The following is a 21895-nucleotide window of genomic DNA, read 5'->3' as shown; positions in this document are numbered from 1 at the left end:
ACAATAAATTATTCTTTTCATGTGTTGAAAAATTCAGAACTTTAGGCCTCATTTCACGGGCTTTCTGAGCCTCTGTTTTTTACAATCTCAGACACTCAACCCCTTTTGGACCTCACTGATCTTCTGATTTTTTTTTATTTGAAAATTTATTTATTAACCCTTATGCATTATTACATAAAATATTCTTGAATATTTGGAGATCCTCATTACTTTTTACTCTGTTTTTACCATCTTTTTTACTGTATATTAGCATTTTTTTTATTTATTACATCTTTTTAGTATGTTTTTTGCTATACATATATATATTTTTTACTATGTCTTTTACTATCGTACTTGCTATGTATTTTACTGGGTTTTTGAATATGTTTTTACTATGTCTTTTACTACATTTGTATCTACATCATGTATTATACTATGTTTTTCGCTATATTTTCACTATATTTTTCCACGTTTTTCTTTTTTTTACTGTCTTAGAATGGGGTAAATAACCCTAGTTAGACAGACAGTCAAAGAAACTTTGTTGAAAAAATGAATAAATTTATGAATATAATATTTATACACGGGAGTCTGTATTGTGAACTAAACTATTATATTCAGGGAACATATCTGCCAGTCAAATTTTTGCTTGCTTTAAAAATATTTAGTCATTGCTCTAAAATAATTATAATAAAATGTAGAAATATGGTGAAATAAATATTGTGTACTTTGTTTATATTTGTAGATAACATAATACGATGGAAATAAAAACCTTATAGTTCTCTCCAATAGAGCCATCACTGCCCGTCCAGAAATCCACCGCCTCCTCTTCTAACAATCCAGCTTCCGTAGAGAATCCATAATCCACTGTATTCACACTGAATAGTCCGTCGTTGTCCTGAAAACATTATTTTCAAACCTTAATTTTAAACTTTTATTTTTACAATAACTGTTTTTTTTTAAAAGTAATCAATTTTTCGTAAATCATTGACAAGAAAGAAAAACTTACCGGAATCATTGTGTGAGGCGTCCGGGCCGTGGAGTTGGGCATTCCGCCGTGTACTCCTCCCAGGAGGACCTCTCCAGATAGCAACAGCTCGAGCCAGGACTGGCGGTCGTACTCCGCTGTGAAGGCCGGGGAGTCGTCCTTCATCCAGTCGCCAAAACCGCCTGTGAACACACTTACAGTTACTCAATAGTAATTACTGTAAGGTCACGCCCTGTCTTCTGAATCCGCTCCATCATTACTATTATTCCCTTAACCTCAAACAATGAGGAAGTTTAGTGGTTTTAAAGAAAAATATATTTGTTAGTAGACTGTTAAAAGAATGTTAATAAAGTCAAAAAAAGTTTTTTTCAATTTTTATATATCGTTTTATCAACGCTACAATTTTAAGTTTTGTATTTCTGAAATATCTCCGCGTCTGACGTCAGAGGTTCATTTCCGCTTATTCTTCCGGAAATCTTCCATAGCTTTTATATCATAGGTTGATTCGTATGAACCAGTGACATCATTACAAAGAAGTGTGTTTTTATTAAAAAATATATATATATTTTTACTGTACATTTTCAAAAAACTTACCTCTAATTTTTACCCCGCGCAAGAAATCATTTTTTGTATCCGATTTCCCGTAGGGCTGAAGTTCCTCACTTTTAAACTGAAACCTGCGCTATCTGGTTGTACAGACGTTTTAATGACGTCATCCACCGTATCACAACGGTCGCTAGATGACAGCACCGGTCTCTTATGAAACCGTGGCTTTACAGATTAATTGGAAATGATAAATGAATCCCAGATATCCAACCATTATCAAGATTTCTACTGCTGTAGCATTGCTTGATGAGCGGGGTGATGTTTGTTTCCTCACCTCGTATGGTCTTGTCCCCGATGTGGATGTGTATGCGCGTCCAGGCCAGGTCGGGGCTGTGCTTCCTGAAGCGGCGCACGCGCGGCAGCTGCTCCTGCTGCGTCCTCCACTCCACAGCTACCTGGTCGCGGTACACGGATACTGACAACATGTCCCCGCCGTCTGTCTCCATGTGCATTAGAGTGCCGCCGGTTTTGGACCTGAACAAATTGTGCACAATTTAAAAAGAACTATTACAAAACGTATCAATAACAGCTATGTAAAATATCATATCATAACTTATATAACTTGCAAGTCCACAAATGGTCAAAAATGATATTTTGACGTTTTTTCTGTTGGGACTTACAATAATCTGTATGTGTAAAAAACTTAAATATAAATATTTTATTTGTAGTGATTCATTAGTGAAAAAATCTTCGCTACCATTCGCTACGTACTGAAGTAAAGAAGTTTTATTGTTGCAGGAAAAAAAGTAAGTTTGGGACTTACACGTTTTACGAGCTAAGCCGACAACATTATTATGAAGGTACACTAGCAGCTTTTCTATTAACTGCTAATGCACTGTGTTTTATATAATACCAGCGGACCCGACAGACATAGTCCTGCCCGAACGTTGGCTTGCCTGCTATTAGCTGGTTCAGTAAACATTTTTTTGATATTTGAATTTTTGGTAAACTATATACTAAGTCTCGGCCTTTGTCGGCCTTGTGGTTTAATGGTCAGCGCGTTAGCCTGCCATGCAAGAGGTCTCAGGTACGATTCCCGACATGGTTAATATGAAATATTTATTTAAAAGGGTGTTTTCACACTGGAATATTTCATAGTCCCTGGACTGGTACCTGAAGCGTAAGAATGATCATATTACCTTCAAGTAACAAAAATGATCAAGACATGCTGCAATGGTGTACCAATGCATTGCCCTATGCACCATTAGGTGCGGAAAGGGAATGATGATGATGATGATGATATACTATGTGAGATTTGACATTGAGTTTGACATTTCAATCTTTTCATTTCGTCATTGTGCACAGCTATTTATACATTAGTAATGAGTTAGTTTTTCATTTTATGTTCTCATGTGTTTGGCTAAGAGTCCTCGATGTTATCATGCATTTAGTTGACTGTTTGTTACAGATCGCAGCGCTATCTACTGGGTCCAATGAGGAATTCCACTGTTTTCTAATTTATTTATTTTTCTATTAGCGTACTATTTAACTAAGCAATTTTTTTTTTTGTGCATTATTTACAAAGATATGATTTTTTAAAGTTACATTTATAAAATACCGCGCCAAATGACTAATCAGTGTGTCACTTTTCAGTAGTGACGTCATGAAACGGTTGGCGTTTTTACATTCACTGACCTGACAAGAATCTATGGAATATTGCTTTGATAACTTCATTTAGTTGATCATAATTTGCTCATTTCTATGTTATGGTTGTTTTTAAGAACGCTTCGATTTAGAAAAACCTAGAAAGTTGACATAATCTCTGGTTGAAATGTCAAATTATACTCGTTTTTTTCTATGGTCAAAACGTTCCTTACAAAGTGCGGGGGCTTTAAGCGGAAACCGGAAATACTACACATAGATATAAGGAGTGACGTCATTATTTAAGATTTGAAAATGAATATTATTTTTAACATTTTTTATTTATTTTTGCGTGCATTTTTGAGATATTTCATCCTACTCCAAAATGTTTAAATATTCACATGTACATGAAAATATTTTTAAAATTCAATTCCGGGTTGGGCTGGAATTCCTCATTGTGAATCTAAACCATGTAGGGACCCACTCAAACACACAAAAAAATTCATCAAAATCGGTCAAGCCGTTTAGGAGTTCAGTGACATACACACACGTACAGAAGAATTATATGTATATAAAGATATCCATGTAATAATGTTGTGGGCTCCGGATTATCAAAAGGGCTTCAAAATTGAAATATTATAAGAATGTAAATATTTATAACTTTTTAAATGCAGTAATAAATTAATACAATGTGAAACATGAATTTTTGTGTTCACCTAAAGTTAAAGAATTCAATTAGTAGGAAACTTTAAATGGCTCTTATAGTGACTTGTACCTCTTTACCTACATGCCGCAGTAATTATGACAAAGGTAAATTCACACATTTTCAATCAACTCTCCTGAAAAATTACCTGTAGACAATGCTGATGGAGTCAGCCTGGAGGTCTGTAGTGTTGGGGTGCGCCAGGTACAGCAGAGGGGGCCCGTGCCCGTCCAGGGTGGCGTTGGAGAGGCACTCGTAGCCGTCCTCGAGGTCGCGGCACTCCGCGCCCGGGGGGCACTCCTGCAGCTGGCAGAACTCCATCTCCTGGCAGGCCTTGCCCTTGTACCCGCGCGGACACTCGCAACTGGAGAGAGACATTCATTCATTTACTGTGAGAAATTTATGCTTCTGCCCTATGTAAGAAACGTAAATCAAAAACCTTTTTTCCTGGTTCTCTATATACAAAACATCCATGTTGATCAAAATTATCAAAACAGTTTATTTACAGACCACACCTTGAACCTCGCAGACCTCTTCGATTGTGGTGTTCCTTCGATCACACAAAGCCTTTTCAACAATAGATTACTCGCACCAGTTATTTCACATTCTACAATGACCCATTCCCCTTTGAAAAACCCAATTACTTAAACCTGATTTGTATATTGAAAAGGATTCAGGCTCTTTTCAGAATAATAATCATTTACTGCAAACTTTTGTTGAAACCAAATTGCAGATAGTAATGTTAAAACATCATCTGACAATCTTTCTATGCTATGGATTTTGTTTATGCTATTTCCACAACTGTCACACGACTGTCACACGACCAAATGAGAGTAAAAAGAACTGACCTGTAGTCATTCCACGTGACAGTACACGTGGCATTGTGCTTACACGGTGAGTCTGCACAAGAATCATCGGAGATAACTCCTTCGAGCACCGTGTCAGAGGAGAAGGACACCTCCCCAAACTCAGGCGGCATCTCCAGTTCCGACTCTTGCAGGGGGAAGAACTCCACAATCATGACTCGGGAGCCATTTGATATCTGCAGGCAGAATGATTGATATGTAAGCAAACAAGATATTCAACAGGATGTGATACTTGCACACAAAAATTGAAATTTATATGCAATTTGACTCTAATAACTATCATTACCTGACCTGTTTATCGCTGAAATCTTCGGGATTTATTGTCATAGTGATTTTTTATTTCTCGATGTGGAAATTGCAAAATGTAATTCCTTTCAACTCCGAAGAGCGGGATACCGCTTACTCATATTTTCAGGCTGTTTTGTCATGAATTAAAAAAAACTCGAACATAAGTATGAATTTAATATTGGCGAGTGACATGGCGCTTTATTCAACCAATAATAATACACCTATTGAGGAATGCGCTTTACTGTGCAGGAGGACAACTTAACAGTGGAGAAAGAAAATGTAGTCAAAACAAAACGAACTTCGCATCAAATAATGGATTTTTGTTATTCCTCGTGCACTTTCTAAAATAAACTTTGTTTGTTAACTGTATGTTCCGGATGAATATCTCAGACAGCGTCACCATAGACTGTTGTTTCTTTTCCTCTACAGAATCAACATGCTTTTAGATCTGCCGGTGGTTAGGGAAGTAGGCACGCTGAACAGAATTACTTCTGATACTGACATATTCCAAGTTAACAAAACTGTATTTTTGAAATACATAGATACTTATGATTTTGGAAAATGTGCTGCCTCGCTGATATGGAATTTAACTATTCTTTTTGGTAAAGAATTAGGCAATAAAAACAAGTAAAATTTTATTGTATATAAAAACATTACTCTTCAAATTACACGTACATATTTTATAAGCTGTTAGTTTGTAAGAAGTACGTAATTAAAAATCAAAAATATTTTTACAATGAGTCCTTTAAAAAAATGCCTAGATAATCCACATTTTCTAGCAATTATTATTTCATCTCAGTTAAGATATTATCTATCTATTTTTATTTATTTTTTTTATTTCATTTTTTGCATCACAACAGACCAAGAGGCCCAATTACAGTGGTGAATTACATCACAGAACACCCAGGCTTGAGAAAAATCACATTTTATTTTTTTGTGTTCTCACCGGGAATCGAACCCGGAACCTTCCGTGAGTGAGTCAAGCGTCTTGACCACTACACTACGGAGGCCGCCTATCAATGACAATCTCTTCTATTAATTAATGATAATCTCTTCGCCTCTGTAGAGAATATTTCTATTTTATGAATAAAAATTGTAACGCGTCAGAAGTGGCTCCGATTAAGTTTTCTGAAATAAATTAGGTAAAACAAAGTTGTTTTATTTATTTTATTATAATGAATAACCACAAAGTTAGTGCTTCAAATACAAACTTTATACTCTAAATTAGGTATCATTTAAATAATTGTCTTTGGAGAAGCTAAAGTCGTATTCCCGGATTAATATAACTGGTACATAGAAGCGGTATGTATGGAATACTCGCCTGGACATCTTGTATGATTCCCTTGAAGTTGTCAGTTTCTGTAAGTGGGACGGGCGTAGGTACCGGAGCAGTAAGTTCCGCCTGTCGGATCGGTCGAGTTAGGTTCGGTAATGGCTGACCCCCAAGATACAGCACCTTTGTGAAACAAAATACATCATTTTAATATTGTAACGCACCGATGCGATGGAATACTTTGCTCCTCTGACACGTATTCGTCCCGTCTCTTTCACAAATATCACCATCTATGCAAAGGAAGCCTGGACAGCCTATATAAGGACAGTCCGTGATTCTACAAGCAAGAGTGCCAGTGCTTCTTCGTGAGTAAATATCGAACGCTTTACGCCCAGTGAGCTGGATTATTGCCTGAAGATTTTACTTCTGATGCCTTCTTCCAATACGCCTAAGGTGCTGGACTATTGAGCCTGATAAAGACGAAAATGAAAGATAAAGATAAAAACTTGTGTGCGAACTCACGTTATAAATTTCCCTTTTAAAAATAAAGACATTCTTAAGTCAAAGTATTAAAATTGTTTTTCATTTGAAGTAAGATTTTTTTTGTGTTACAATATCTAAATATAAGTAAACCAATCAGTCCTGAAATACTTAGAGACTTACATTCCGTGTGCCATCTAGAATCTAGATTTTGTCTTATCAACCTAGAACCTAGAAGACAAAATCTGTTGTTTTACACGGAAAATGTGTTAAATTAATTATGTAAAACATTCTGTACCACCTAGAGAATATGTGATCATTTTTTCTTATTCTCAAGGCACTGTCTTAATTAATTTCTCATCTGCAATTTCTCCTTCTCTAACTCATATAGTGTCCATGCGGCTCGACTGTGGAATCATCAAAGATGTTTCAACAACAGGATCTCTGTTTAAATCACGCCTGAAGAAACATCTCCTATCTTTGCCTTAATCTCTCCTCTTTTCCTCTCTTTATTTCCATTTCCCATTAAAGACTAGTATCGATATTAATTTATTTATTTACGCATATTGCTAGTTCTATTTTTGTATATCTTTTATTAATTTTTTCCCCCCCTGAAACATTAACATAACATCTTTTATTTTATCGGTTGTTTGGAAGAAATCGCCATTTGGCAATAAGCCTGCTAATATAAATAAATAAATTAAATAAATCAATAAAAATAATATGCAAACAATACAATAGATTTACCACGGTAAATATAATTTTAACTCGAGACAAGAAATATTGTGTAACCTGTTTATTTTGTTTTATATTACATTATCAGCGCGAAAAACTATTTTGGGGTGTGCATGGCATGGGCGCTAACACTTTTAACTCGTTTATTTTAATTTAATAATTTTGACTTATTTAAAGTTAATAAATTTGTAAAATAAATTATCTAGAATCAGCTTTTTTTCCTAGGAATTTTTCAGTGTACAATACAAAATTTAAAGAGATAGACCACACAAACATCACTCTGTCAGATTAAAAATTGACACTAAAAATGCATTATGTAACTTAGTAGACATTATAATAATAAATATGTACATCTCCCTTCCCCTCCTTATCCTCTCTTCAAGCATCCTTGTCCTAATCCCGCCCAATTTACAATAACTTACTGTTCTTTAAAAAAAAAAATTTCTTTGATTATTGAAAAATAACATTTTTATATGTATTTATATAATATGCATTATGTTTTCTTACTAACTTTGTACACTTTGTGGAAATCTGTTATTGGTTCTGAGTTTATACACTATAATGTTTGTATTTAAAAATGTATTTATTATTAATAAACATGTATGTAGAACTGTTGGTTTCCCAAATAAAATAAAATCAGACAACCGTAAGCTACCCTTTTATTTTATATAGCCATATGTTGAGCCTAGAAATGACTCCAAACCACAAAGCGCATCAATTTCAGATAAATCCAAGTAGCCAAGGTCCACAACGCGCCAGGCAAGTAACTGTCTACGCGCCTCGTGCCGTGTCAGCGTTGAACGAGTTAATACAAAAAAATTGCATCCATATGATTTCACCTAAGAAATTTAATTAAAATGTTTTTTAATAAAAATATGCTAAAAATAATCTTACCTGAGCATCCAGTTGTCCCGTAGCTGAAATAGGTTTCCTGAAATACTCACTGCCGTTGATCTTAACCTGAACCAGGGTGGAGTTGCGAACAACCTGGAAAAATAAATAAATAACTCATTCGTGTGACCCTTCTAAGGTGGACACTCGTTGCAAAATACAGTAGTTGTTTTTAAATAATAAAAAATACAGTGATATGTGTAAAATAGAACCAGAATCCTGAACGAGTGTTTTGACTTGATGGCTACTGTACAGGTAGCAGGAAAACAAAATCCAGTGGGGATTATAAAGGTGAAATGTCCAATTTAGAAATTGACGAAGGACATATCGCACGTCCCGTCTAGTGGGCTACAATCAAACTGAGAGAAACGTCTTTAAAGATTTTGACATTCGCAATGTTTGACCACAGATCAATATAAAACAATGTACTCGATATAATGTAATATACATTCAATGAAAATATGTTATGACTATAAATAAATATCATGTTAAAGTGCCATTATGCACTCGTTCAAATCAGGCAGTAGAATCTAAAATATGCACCTAAATCTGGACAGCCTTCAACATTTGATGACATATTAAAATCCCTAGTCGAGTCACATCCTCGAATAACCATGGAGGAATGAGAAAGTTCAGTGGATTTAAAAAAAAAATATTTGTTAATCCATTGCACCACTAATAAAGCTGACATAATTTGTTCATACAACACACTATTTAATTTTGACCCTTTTTTTTTTACAATAACATTAAGACTATATTAATATTTTGTAATAAATTGTGATTATTATATTATGAAATCAGTAACCGAAATATATTTACTTATGTAATTTTTATGAATAAAGTTATTGTCATTCAGTTTTAATGTAAAAAAAATCACTTCAAAGACAAACCGGCAAATCGCCAGCTTTGTGAGTCAGTGACAAATTGACCTTGGCTGGCGATTCGCCGGCTTTGTGTTGCAATGGGTTAATAGACTATTAAGCTAAGCCAATTTTTTTTTTTTACTTTATATACATATATCGTATCAGCACTTTGATTTTTTGAAGTTTTGTACTTCTGAAATAACTCCGCGTGTGATGTCAGAGGTTCTCTTCCGCTTATTCATGATCAGTTCTACCCATTGGTCCATTGATGGTAAGCAAACCGGAAATATTCCATAACTCTCTTATCATCGGTTGATTCATATGAACTAGTCAAGTCAAAGTAGTTCGTTTTTATTAAAATATATTTATGTATTTTTTTTACATTTTCAGGAAACTTAGAGTTACAATTTGATGTTCTAATTTTTACCGCGCGCAAGAAAACATTTATTATATCTAATTTCCCGTGGGGCTAAAGTTCCTCATTATTGCAGAGACCCAAATCCGTATTGTCAACTATGCTTTTATATTTTACATTGCATAGGCAAAACAAATAGAATGGGAATTTGATGAAAATGTGCAATTTCTTTAAGATTCCATATTTTTTTTATTTGTCTATGAATCGAGAGTGTGAATATTAGCTAACCTGTATAAGGTGGTTGAATCCATTGTCCAGTCGGTTACCACCGACCGTGTACGCCTCGGAGGTTTGGTTAAACTGCAGTCGCACCAGAAGTTCACCTTTCCCGAGAGACGCTGCCACAAATGTCTCTTCGGAAGACCCAACCCTTAAGAAAAATTATATTACTAGACAACTAGATAGATAATATAATTGAATAACGGATAGCTTTAAATAGGAAAATATCACAAACTATAAATACTGATCAAAATATATGAAATGGATTAAGAAAAATTAATTGGAGATATGTTTTTATGCATACTTTAAAAAAGAAATTATTAAAAAATATGTCCCTGCAAAAACGAGACATATTTGGCCTTGATTGATAGTTGTAATGTCAAGATTTGTGACAATGTTCTATTTAAATTTGTTTTACTCACCGAGGCTTGGATCCGAGGTAGAAGATCTGTCCTGAGGGCTTCCTCGTTCTGATGAACATGGAGATGTCGACAATGGAGCGAACGGCTCTCCGCGCTGTGTCGTGTACCGCAACAGTCACCAGGGAATCTGTCGTGTTCTCAAAACCGAACGTAGCTGCGGTGACATCTAACGAAACAAACAAATAAAGATAATTAAAGAGATGACAGATACAAAATAAAAAAAAAGTATGAATGAAAGTTTAGTAACAACTTAAAAAACTGTTATGGAAAAAGCTGAGGTACAAATAAATTTTAAAATGCTGATTTAGGGCATAGCTGAGATACTACAATAAAAACAAGAATGTTTGTGTCAAGTGGTGATAGCAGACTCAGGGGCGATTTTGCGGCATTACGAAATTAAAGAGTGCTCATTAATAATGAGCGCCGAGTGATTCCAAAATATCCCAAATGCTAATTCGTCACAACGTCAGGGATACATAGCATCTACTCACTGTACTGGCAGGTGTGGCCGAGGTAGGGGCGCTGGCAGGTGCAGTGGAACGAGGTCCACAGGTCGGTGCAGCGGCCCCCCGAGTGGCAGGGGTTCACGGGGCCGCACTGCTGCACGCGCGGACAGGCGGCTTGTACGCCGTGCAGCAGCCAGGACGCGCTGCCCGAGGACACGGACACGGGGACCAGGGAGCTGGAGGGAGAGCCGTCTGGGTCTGTAGTGTTGCCAGGCAGCACCTGAAAATATAGATTCAAAACACATTTTAGTGTTAATACAATATAATATACACGGCTGGTTCATATAGGGTCAATAAAAATCACCTCAAGAGCACTTTAATATTTGAACTATGTTAACACTACATATTTAACTTTCAATTTTAATATTGCGGGTACGATAAACGAAAGAAGTAAGATTTCAATTGAGATCTTAACTGACTGGGCCTGTCGATGATTTGCAAGTGTGCAGGCAATTGGTTCCAGGCAGAGGGGCCAATCTCGAACCTAGTGTTTGGGCAGTGACAGGGTATTATGTGGCTTACTCATGATTTTCATTAATTAGGGTGAAGGGTCTCTTCATCTCACCTTTTTTGAATTGTTCTAATATCAACTTACCTTGAATTAAACATGTTTTGAACTCTAGTCTTTTAAATTTGGTAATGTATCCAAAATAAAATTTATTCAGTGGTAGGCTGCCAATTTTTCAACAAGTGGTTTGCAAGGGGAGTGGTTGGGATGGATGGAGGGGGAAGGGGGGGAGGGTGTATCATTTTGTTCTAACTATCTAAAACACTAATACATAATAATTCAAAATACTTAATATGCACATCAACGACAAAATATAGATAAGACTTGTTTTTTATGGTAGAAAATTCTTTGATTCAACAAATCAAATATTTAATATTAGTTGTAAATGTACTTACATACATTTAAACCATCCACTGAAATTGCATTTATGTACTGATTTGATGAGAGAATATGAATTTTGATTAAAAATTCACTAAGATAGACCGGATCTTGTCTTGAGGTAGTATTTTTTTTTTGTCCTAGCTTTAATTTTATTTAATTGTATTGTATTTTATTAGTGCCTGTATTTATTATAAGAAATTGTATGTACCATCGTTAGAATGGACTGCATAAGTCCGTCAAATAAATAAATAAATAAATTTAACAAAGGGCTCGCTTGGCCCAAGTCAAATTTAACAAGGGACTCGCGCGAGTCCCTCCGAGCCCCCTGCAGCCCACCCCTGAGTTTATCGGATTATAATTCTACTTTATTTTTTTAATATACAAAGGGTATATTGTGACACGTTTCGTCTTGTTAGGACATTTTCAAACAAACTAACTTAAATATTGACCTTATTTATATATTTACCTTTACATTGAACATAAATCTTAGTTATATAATGAAACACCAATGTAGTTTCAACAACATTTTTCAAAATGAACCTGTATTTATAAAATCAATATTAACATAATTATTATATTAATTTTAAAGTCATACCCTTACAAATATTTTTAAATAATGAAAGGTTTTCCCCAATATAACCAAAATATACCTCTAAAATATACTCAGTATACCCTAATTGATTTTTAATTACTCTACTTATTTTGGCTTGTATAGAAATCAACAATCATGAAACAGCAATTATTTTTAGTATATAAGGAAACTTTGTAAATATTTAAGTTAGTTTGAAAATGTCCTAACAAGACGAGACAGGTCACAATATACCATTTGTATATTTGTAAAAAAAAAAAGTAGAATTATAATCCAATAAACTTGTTTTATTTTGGATACATTACCAAATATAATATGGAATTCTACCAAATATCTGCATTCACAATAAATCTAGTATTTTACCTGATCTTTTCTAGAAAAATAATTACTATTTAAATATATGAAAATGAATTATAATCTTTATCCTAATTCCGCTCCATTTACAGTTAATTTTTAAAAATATATATCTTCTTTCATTATAAATATAAATAAATATAAAAGTAACATTTTTATATGTATGTATTATATTTTCTTTGCTAATTTTGTACAATTTGTGGAAATCTGTAATTGGTTCTGAGTTTATACAGTGTATCTGTTGTTTACTATAAATATGTTTGTAAAACTGTTGCTTTCCCAAATAGAATTAAATAAATAAATAAAAACACCAATTTTTTAAGGAAATTAATTATTATAATAATTTGGTGAGGTATTAAATAAATAAAACCACCCATTTTTTAAGGAAATTAATTAACAAAATAAAACAGATTTATTGGATTTAATTCTATTTCTATTTGATTTTTTTTTTTTTTTAATAAATGTGACACTTTTGTCATTATTAAAAATTATCAAACTCAGTTTTGATGATGACAGAGTTAGCAAAGAAATATTTTATTTTGGATACCTTACCAAATTCTAATATGACATTCTACTAATTGTCTGCGTACACAATAAATAAATTATTATAATCAACAAATTACTCGTTTTTATGTAACAATACTAATATTCACATTTTACAACAGAGATGGAGAAAATTTTAGAGAAGGAAATATGGAAGTCCAAGCATTTACAGGGCATATGACCTGTCATTGGCTGGTTTGAGTGGCCACATTACACACTGTAACATTCACCATATTTCCTATGTTTGAATTAATCATATTCCTTCAATTCTTCCAGTTCCACTCACCGTGTTATTTCTGTGGGGATTTTAAAAACGATTAAACTTTAAAATCATGGTCATCATCACCAAATTATTTTGGAAATGACCCAAATTTTTACCGGACACGGAGCAATGAGAAGTTACCTATATAGGTTTAAATTAAGGAATGATGACTTTAGTCCATGCGATGATATTTCTTCACAGAGTATCTAACATCTGTTATTTCAGTGCCCATTTTTCAGTTTACAACGCCATAATCTTGAAGCAGAATGCAGGAAAGATGGAATTTCTTTAACAGATATCCACACTGTCGTTAAAAGTAGTTATCACGCGCCATTGTTCTTGGACTTTGCGACAATGGTGATTGGACTCATAAAGGTAACAAACCAAAATCAGTGATCAAACATCCTATTTCCAAGACAAACAAAAATGTTTTTTTCCGAGTACCTTAGCCTTGTACATGTATGGCTGCCAAATACAGGGGTCCAAATACATAAAAAAAAAAAAAAAATCACAGCAATGATAATGTGGATACATAATTTTTTTTTTTTTTGCTTAGTTCAATAGCCTTTTAACAAATAATATACAAACATACATAAGTTATATTTATAGGAAACACTCATTCTCTTTGAAGGGAAAGGACTGTACAAAATTATAAGTAATTTTAATCAAAAAAGTGACTTACCCACTCCCCGTTGATGATGACGTCTTGTACGCAGCCCACGAAGGCGGGCGGGCCGTGCGTGAGGCCGCTGAGCGAGGCCACGGCGCCACCCAGGTAGGTGGTGGGGAAAGACGTGTGCGTGCTGTTGCTGCCCTCGTTCAGGCTGATCGGATAGATGGTCTGCTCCTCGTTGGCCGCCAGCACCAGGTGCGACGAGTTGATGGCCACAAACACCTGAGGAAACAGACTCGGCAATTAGCAAATGGGTGCGCGGACATCTTCCTAAACAAAATTAAAGAGAATCAGAAACCTAGAAGAGTGTTTTAGACTCGATGGCAACTCTCGGATGAAAGTAGAGTAGCGGTTGGCGTGTTCGATCTCACAAATGGCAATTTCGTAAGTCGGCAATATATTTAGTCACATGAGTCCACGAGGAATACGATTATTTTAATCAACAATATTTTGAGTTTGTCCAAATTTTTGTAGATAAGGACTGGATTCAATTCCCTGGGGATCTGTTAATATAACAACAGAGATGAAGAATATTTTAGAGAAGGTAATATAGAAGTCTAGGCATCTACATGGCTTATGACCGGTCGTTGGCTGGTTTAAGTGGCCACTTTACAAACTGTGTAGCATTCATCATTCTGCCCATATTTGAACATCTGTATTCCTTCAATTCTTTCATTTGTTGATGTTTGCGAAGTTAAAGAACTGAAACCTTTTTTTATGCGGGTGAGATTCATCTTATTGAATTATTTCACCTACATACTAGGCAACGCCTAAATAATTCCAGTCCTTGTCTACAAAAATTTGGACACACTCAAAATATTGTTGATAAATCCACCTGGTCCATAAAGAAGTAAAGAAATTTAAAAAAATAAATTCAGGCGTTTCCTGTTGATACTGTTGTCGATAATACCGTTGTCTATAATCATTTCACCCCATTTAAACAAAATATAGTTAAAAAAAAGTAATCTCAAAATGTAGTAAATCCTTAATTTTTCGGACAAGCAGTCCCTCCACAAACCCCTACCCCTCTCCTACCCAGCCGCTTCCCTTGTCCGCGTCCGATGCGTATCGCTTCGTTGGTCAAATACGTTTATATCGCTTTTTTTTTTTTTTGTCGAGGAAGGGCAGGGGTTTGCGGAAGGGATGCTTGTCCGAGAAATTAAAGATTTACTCCATTTTGAGATCTTAATTATTTTAAAAAAAAATTTTATTAGGAATTTTTTTAATGTTTACCATGAGGAATGTTCCTCTGAAGTTTCGCGGTCTGGCCCTGAAAACCCGTGTATTTCCCTTATTTGTAAATAGATTTTAATAAGAAAAGTACCGATTGTCTTGCAACTTTTTATATTAATAAAAAATCCATGGGAATTGCCCATCACTCAAGCTACCTAATGTTTTTTTTACACAAAAAATCTTTATTACCCATGTCAGAAAACTTATGCACTTAAAGTTATAAAAATGGTTATTAGGCGTAAATTCCGATACCTAACTCATTTTATTTTTTTGACATAAACGGCAAATCTGCCTTTTACAAAAATTTATAATACTAACATATTTGGCTTTATATTTTTTTTTTAAAAACATAAATTTCCTTTTACACAAGATTTATAAAAAAATTTAACCTAAAAATTGTACAACATATTCAGTAGAAAGTTTAAACAGTTCAAGAATAAATGTAAAGAACAAATTAAATAATAAAATATTTTAAAGTAATATAACAAGAAAATGATAAGTACTGTTTCATACAGCTGGGGAAAGTTAACAAAATATTGCGGAGTTCATGAAGTCTGTTTAATACGGCATTACAAGTATGCACTGTCCGCGAATTGTTGCTACAAAACGGTGGCACCTGTCTAGTCATTCTTCCAGGCACCCTGAAGTTGATGAGAGATAATAGTTCAGGGCAATCCCATATTGAATTTACAACTTACAATCCCATATTTAGACAAAATTCTGACATTCTAGGCGATCCTAGCATCAACCTCCACAAACATATCTTAGGAACATAAACCGGTAGATAATATAGACCTTTTGGTCTCGGCACATCTATTGGCCACATTACCTTCTGCCAGTCGCTGTTGTTAAGGCCGGAGCCGATGAAGACACCCTCCCACTTGTTGAGCAGACTGGAATGCAGGTTGAGTCTCCCGTGTACCAGCTCCAGGATGTAGTAGGTGAGCCCTTTTCCGATAGCCAATAGCCCATTGCCCAGAGTTGTCTTAAACCGGAACTGAATATCATAGCCCTCTTCGCGAGAAGTATTCACAACCACATAGCTGTGTCCGCCTAAGGACATTGTTGTAATCTGAGAACAAAAATGTATTTGATTCAATTTCAATTTATTTATTTTATAAACGTTTATGTACATTACAAAAGATTTCAATGCATACATAAAACGAAAAAATTAATACTAAAATTTAAATATACAAAAATGGTCAAATAAAAATACCCAGCAATTATAGAGAAAGAATGCTATCCTCTCTGAACTTTTATTCACTAATATGAAAGATGTCAATATCCGAAGAGATACGGTTGAGTAAAGACATTGCTCTTCCTACTGGCATTACCATCGGCAGGTTGGTTCTGCAAGCAGGAAGATAAAACAGCTTAAGCTGCCTATGTCTAAGGTAGTCGCTAATGACTACCTTAGACATCCTTTCCTGAGTTCCTAAGAACATAAAGAAAAATACTCTCCGTTACACCTATGTTGATCGTAATACCACGGATCAATCGGAAAAAATACACAAGCAAGTATGCATTTCTTCTTTTCTCCAAACTATTGTAGCCAAGCATTCCCAGTATGAAGTCAGACGGGTACAACCACCGATAATATCCGCACTCCCTTAAGTAAAGATACCTCAGAAATTTCTTCTGAACCATCTCCAGCATAAGAGAGTGCTTCAATTCGTGGGGCGCCCAGATCAGAGATCCACACTCAAGTCTGCTTCGCACCAATGAGTTATAAAGAAGCCTTAGAACACGAGTATTCAAGAACACCTTAGCTGTTCGGAGAACGAATCCCAACATTTTGCGCGCATTGTCACAGACAGTGCCTATGTGAGTATGAAATTTCAGTCTAGCATCAAACATAACTCCCAGATCTTTTATAGTGGCAGTTCGCTTAAGTGAACACCCTCCCATACAGTACCGTATAAAAATAGTTATCACTATTCCCATATCTACATGTTTACTTTAAGCGGTATTATTTCTCAATTATAGTGTGTTAATATGAAAAAGTTAAGCGGTTTTATTATTTATTAATTTACATGCCCTATGGGCTTTTAAATTTGTTAGAAATACATTCAAGCGCAGCAGTGAAACATAAGATATTTACATATATAGAACAGTATTCTAGTACGCTACGGACAAGTGCGTTAGCAACAAATACTGGAATTGTCGTTACCATTTCGCAGGTGTCGCCGTGGTAGCCGGGCGTGCAGGTGCAGTTGAAGCGGTGCTGCGTCTCCTCCAGCAGCCAGGGGCGGCAGGTGCCCCCGTTGAGACAGCGGTTGGTCTGGCAGCCCAGCAGAGCCACGGAGCAGTTCTTGCCGCCCCAGCCGGGCTCGCAGTCGCAGAAGTAGTTGGCGCGGCGATCCTGGCACTTGCCTCGCACGCACGGCTTGTATCTGATCAAATCAGGATGGGGAAATCGGATATAAAAAAATACTTTGAACAACGTCACTAGTTCTTCCGAATCGACCGATGTGTGTTGTGATAGATTTCCGATTTTCCGGAAGAGAACTTGTGACGTCACAGGCGGAGTAATTTCAAAATCACAAAACTAAAAAAAATAATAGCGCTGATAATATGATACATAAAAATATTTTTTTGCTTAGTTTGATAGTTTATTATTAACAAATAAAGAAATATAAAAAAAACTTCCAAAAAACATAGAACTTCCTCATTTTGAAAAAAAAATCCGTATGGTTAAGTAATTAAAAAATTAAATTAAACAAAAAAAATTCAATGTTGTTTGTCAATAAACAAGTTACACTTTTAAAAAATTTTTGCAAATTATATGGAGGTCTTATGTCTGATATTGCCATTCATTGCCAGTCAGATATTCTATTATATTGAAACAAACAGTCGACAATGATATAATAACATAAAAAAGATACGGTTTAAAGACAGACCAGCGAAGTTTCTAAATAAAAATCATACATATTAAATTGTGGTACAACAAAAGGATATGTTTATGTGTATTTGTATGAGAGTAAGTGTAGAGGTGTGTTTGTGTGTAATTGTGTGTGTAAGTGTGAGCATCATTAAATAGCAAGTGGGATCGTATCGCAGCCAGAAAGAATGAGTCCTAATTTATTTGTCCTTATTGGCTTATTTATTTATTTATTAACGGACATTATCCATGTATAAAATTTATAGGGTTTAAATATTACAATAAAAGAATAGTAAAAAAAAAAAATTAAAAAGAAAAGAAGCATTGACAAACATAAGGGACATTGAGACAAGATCTGGACTATTTATTTAGTGCTCGTTTAAATCATTGTAAACTTAAACCAAAAAAGTCCAGATCTTGTCTTGAGTTAACAATACGACAAAGACGGAGTGGAGAATTAAGGCCATAGTTTGTTCTATGTTGATCGATGAACATTACTTCATTGTTTCTCAACCTACGAGTCGGAATATTGAATTTTACTTGTCCCAGTAATGACGGAACATCGATTATACTATTTAGTATGCCGAACATATAGAATCAATATAATTATGTCCATATTGCAATTGAATGATAGCAAAAGTTACGTTTAATTGTATTAATTTAGTTGAAAAAGTCTATTTCCACAAAAGTACCCTATAAATTTAATAACATTAATTTAGATTATTATTTTCGTTATTTTGAAAACGTACTCAACTTCTTGATAACTCTTAATTGGTATAAACTTTAATACAGAGTCCATATTGTTGCTCATGGCAGGCCTCACCTGGCGCACTCGTCAATGTCCCTCTGGCAGTGGTCCCCCTCAAAGCCGTCCTCGCACTCGCAGTCGTAGCGCCCCACGCGGTCCACGCACACGCCCCACGGCCCACACGGGGACGACTCGCACTCGTTTATGTTTATCTCGCAGTGCGCACCGGTGATGCCCGCGATGCAGACACACTCAAACCTGGAGCAAAATAATTTAACATTTACACATTATTATCAACCATAATATTAAATAATTCAAAACGTTATTGGTATTTTTTATTTAGAGATGTTACGTTTCTTTTTTACTTTTTTGGTTTTTGTATTATATGTTCACTAAATCGTCTAGTTTTAATTACTCTATTATTTCATACTATGTATTACATGATTATTGTGCACTACTGTGATTATTTCTATAAATCATTTTTTTCTAAAAGGTTCATTGAACCGTTGATTAAGATTTTTTTTTAAGTATTGAGAAGAAAGAAAAAACTCATCAAAACCAGATAAAATGGTTTAAAATATATTTTATAAAGTAGAAAACGAAAGAAAAACAATACAATTAAATTCAAGAATAATTAAATTAAAGAATAATCATATACTTGAATGCATATTGTCGGCCTCGTGGTGTAATGGTCAGTGAGTTTGCTTACCATGCAAGAGGTCTCGGGTTCGATTCTCGACATGGATAATTTGAAATATTTATTTTAAGGGGTGTTATTACACTAGAATATTTTAATGTCCCTGGACTGGTAACTGAATCATAAGACTGATCACCTTACCTTCATGAAACAAAATTGATTGAGATATGCTGCGATTGGTGTACCAATCCAGTGCCCTATGCACCATTAGGTGCGGAAAGGGAATTATGATGATGATGATGATTAATATATTTGAAACTTTAGAAAAAAAAAATAGTGGGTGCTCATAAATGCAACCAAAACAAGATAAAATTATAAATAAAACAAAAGTTTACATTTATATCTATAAAAAATAAAAAATAAAATCAAGATAAAAAATTGCAGGTCATAAGCCCTGTAATTGCCTAGACTTCCATAGTCCCTTCTTAAAAATGTTTTCCCTCTCAGTTGCGATAAATTTAGATCATAATATTGTTTTTATTTTATGGTTTTTCCCTGCCATAAACAAAAATAGAATTTGTAACATCGTCTTCTTTTCAAATAGGAGTCTGATTTTCATTACTATTTGTTTATTTTTATTTATTCATATTTTTTCTCTTACAAACTATAATGGTGACCTCACTGGGGTTACCCGTGCCGAGGACACGTAACAATATACTTTTTCTAAATATTTTTACATTTGAGAATAAACAAAGAAGACTTACTTAATAAACAGAGATAATTAACAAAATATTCAGACAGTTTTAAACACTACGTATTTATGTTTATAATTAATTTACGTACATCTGTATTATCTATATTACAAAACACACAATGAAAGAACCAATCCTAACATAAACTATACACTTGTGGAGCAATTGATTCAATATTGGTTTGGGCGAATGAGACAATCCATTTTTTTATAGCCTTTTTGAACATTTTCTCGTTACTAATAGTTTTAATATGACATCATTTAACTTGACTTGATTTATTTATAAAAGAATTTCTGCACAAAAATTTTATGCACGAGAATATTTAGTTACCCGCTGGCGTTGGCGTAGCTAAACTCCTGGTAGAAGTGAAGCGGCAGCAGCATGTTGAGCTCTTCGTCGACATACACCGGGCTGGTGGGGTTGAAGGAGGAGTTCTGGTACAGCGATACGTTACTTCGCTCCAGGCACACTCCTCGGTACTGACACGGGCTGGACTCGCATTCCGGTATGTCTATTTCGCAGTTCTTGCCTATGGAATTACAAGTAGAATACATTTTTCAACAATTTTTTCAGTACGAATGTCCTTAATCGGTTGTGAACTTTTGACTTATTATTGATGCACTTTGGTTTCACGATTTAAATTCTGATATTATACATTAACAACATGGCGCTCTCCTTAAAACATCTTTCACCTAACGCCCAACTAACTGAAACGGTGCAAGATTACATTTTATTGGAAAACAATTTACAAAGAAAGAAAAGTCTTTTTTTATTGCTATTAATTAATGAATTGTTTGTTTATTTCTTTGATATCTTAATACTAGTATTCAAGTTGACCTTAATTTACTTTTATATCTCAATCTTACAACTTTTCAAAGAAAATATTTTACCAAAATCAATCAGGATTATGAAATAAAAAATTAGCTAAAAATCAACAAAATTAGTTTACAACTTTATAAATGTCGTCTATGTTAATCTTCTTCCTATGGATTAACAAGTAGAATACATTTTTCAACAATTTTTTTCAGTACGTATGTCCAAATGTTAATTGACAAGTCCAGGTACACAACCCATGCTGAGGCAAACCCAGCACTCAAAGTAGCCTAGCGGATGAAATGGTTCAGCCTGATAAATCCCACACACATAATAAAGGTTTCAGCTCTTTTACTTCACAAAAGTCAACAGATGGAAGAGTTAGGAAAATGTGGCGGGAGCCACCCGCCCGAAACAAAAATACGCAAGAAGTCCTATAGCGGGTGTCACCCGCCCAAGCTAACTGTAATGTAAAAAATGTGGTAACTTTCTTATTTGTTCATAAAAAACAATACTTTTACTACCATCTGTTGTAAAACAAAGAAAAAATAGCCGATTAAACAGATTTCTATTTGAAATTACAGAACATAATAAATCAAATTTGTACAACTGTCATTCAATGTTTGAAAAATGACAGAAAAAATAGGAAGACCTTGCACTCTAGACATGGAAGAATGCTTAGATAGCAAACCACACTTCTTAGCCAAGA

General features: G+C 34.6%; 1 protein-coding gene across 2 annotated transcripts in view; it reads right to left on the bottom strand.

Moving 5' to 3' along the window:
- The window catches only part of crb (cell polarity complex component crumbs), a 153002-nt gene that overhangs the window by 11389 nt on the left and 119718 nt on the right, over window positions 1–21895 (bottom strand). For both annotated transcript variants that reach the window (XM_088227900.1, XM_088227911.1), the window contains 15 exons: window positions 20704–20902; window positions 19060–19242; window positions 17526–17748; window positions 16185–16427; window positions 14132–14344; window positions 10798–11032; window positions 10307–10472; window positions 9894–10035; window positions 8391–8483; window positions 6330–6464; window positions 4703–4896; window positions 4003–4218; window positions 1845–2044; window positions 986–1146; window positions 749–874 (listed from right to left, as the gene is read on the bottom strand). In XM_088227900.1, the coding sequence (XP_088084026.1) occupies window positions 749–874; window positions 986–1146; window positions 1845–2044; window positions 4003–4218; window positions 4703–4896; window positions 6330–6464; window positions 8391–8483; window positions 9894–10035; window positions 10307–10472; window positions 10798–11032; window positions 14132–14344; window positions 16185–16427; window positions 17526–17748; window positions 19060–19242; window positions 20704–20902 (2729 nt within the window). The remainder of the gene's footprint in view (window positions 1–748; window positions 875–985; window positions 1147–1844; window positions 2045–4002; window positions 4219–4702; window positions 4897–6329; window positions 6465–8390; window positions 8484–9893; window positions 10036–10306; window positions 10473–10797; window positions 11033–14131; window positions 14345–16184; window positions 16428–17525; window positions 17749–19059; window positions 19243–20703; window positions 20903–21895) is intronic.

Source organism: Micrasema longulum, unplaced genomic scaffold (assembly GCF_059751315.1).
Source record: "Micrasema longulum isolate JH-2025_06_02 unplaced genomic scaffold, ASM5975131v1 h1tg000044l, whole genome shotgun sequence".
In the NCBI taxonomy this organism is placed as follows: domain Eukaryota; kingdom Metazoa; phylum Arthropoda; class Insecta; order Trichoptera; family Brachycentridae; genus Micrasema; species Micrasema longulum.
Note: the sequence above shows the minus strand (reverse complement) of the source record. Positions and strands in the feature narration are given on the sequence as shown.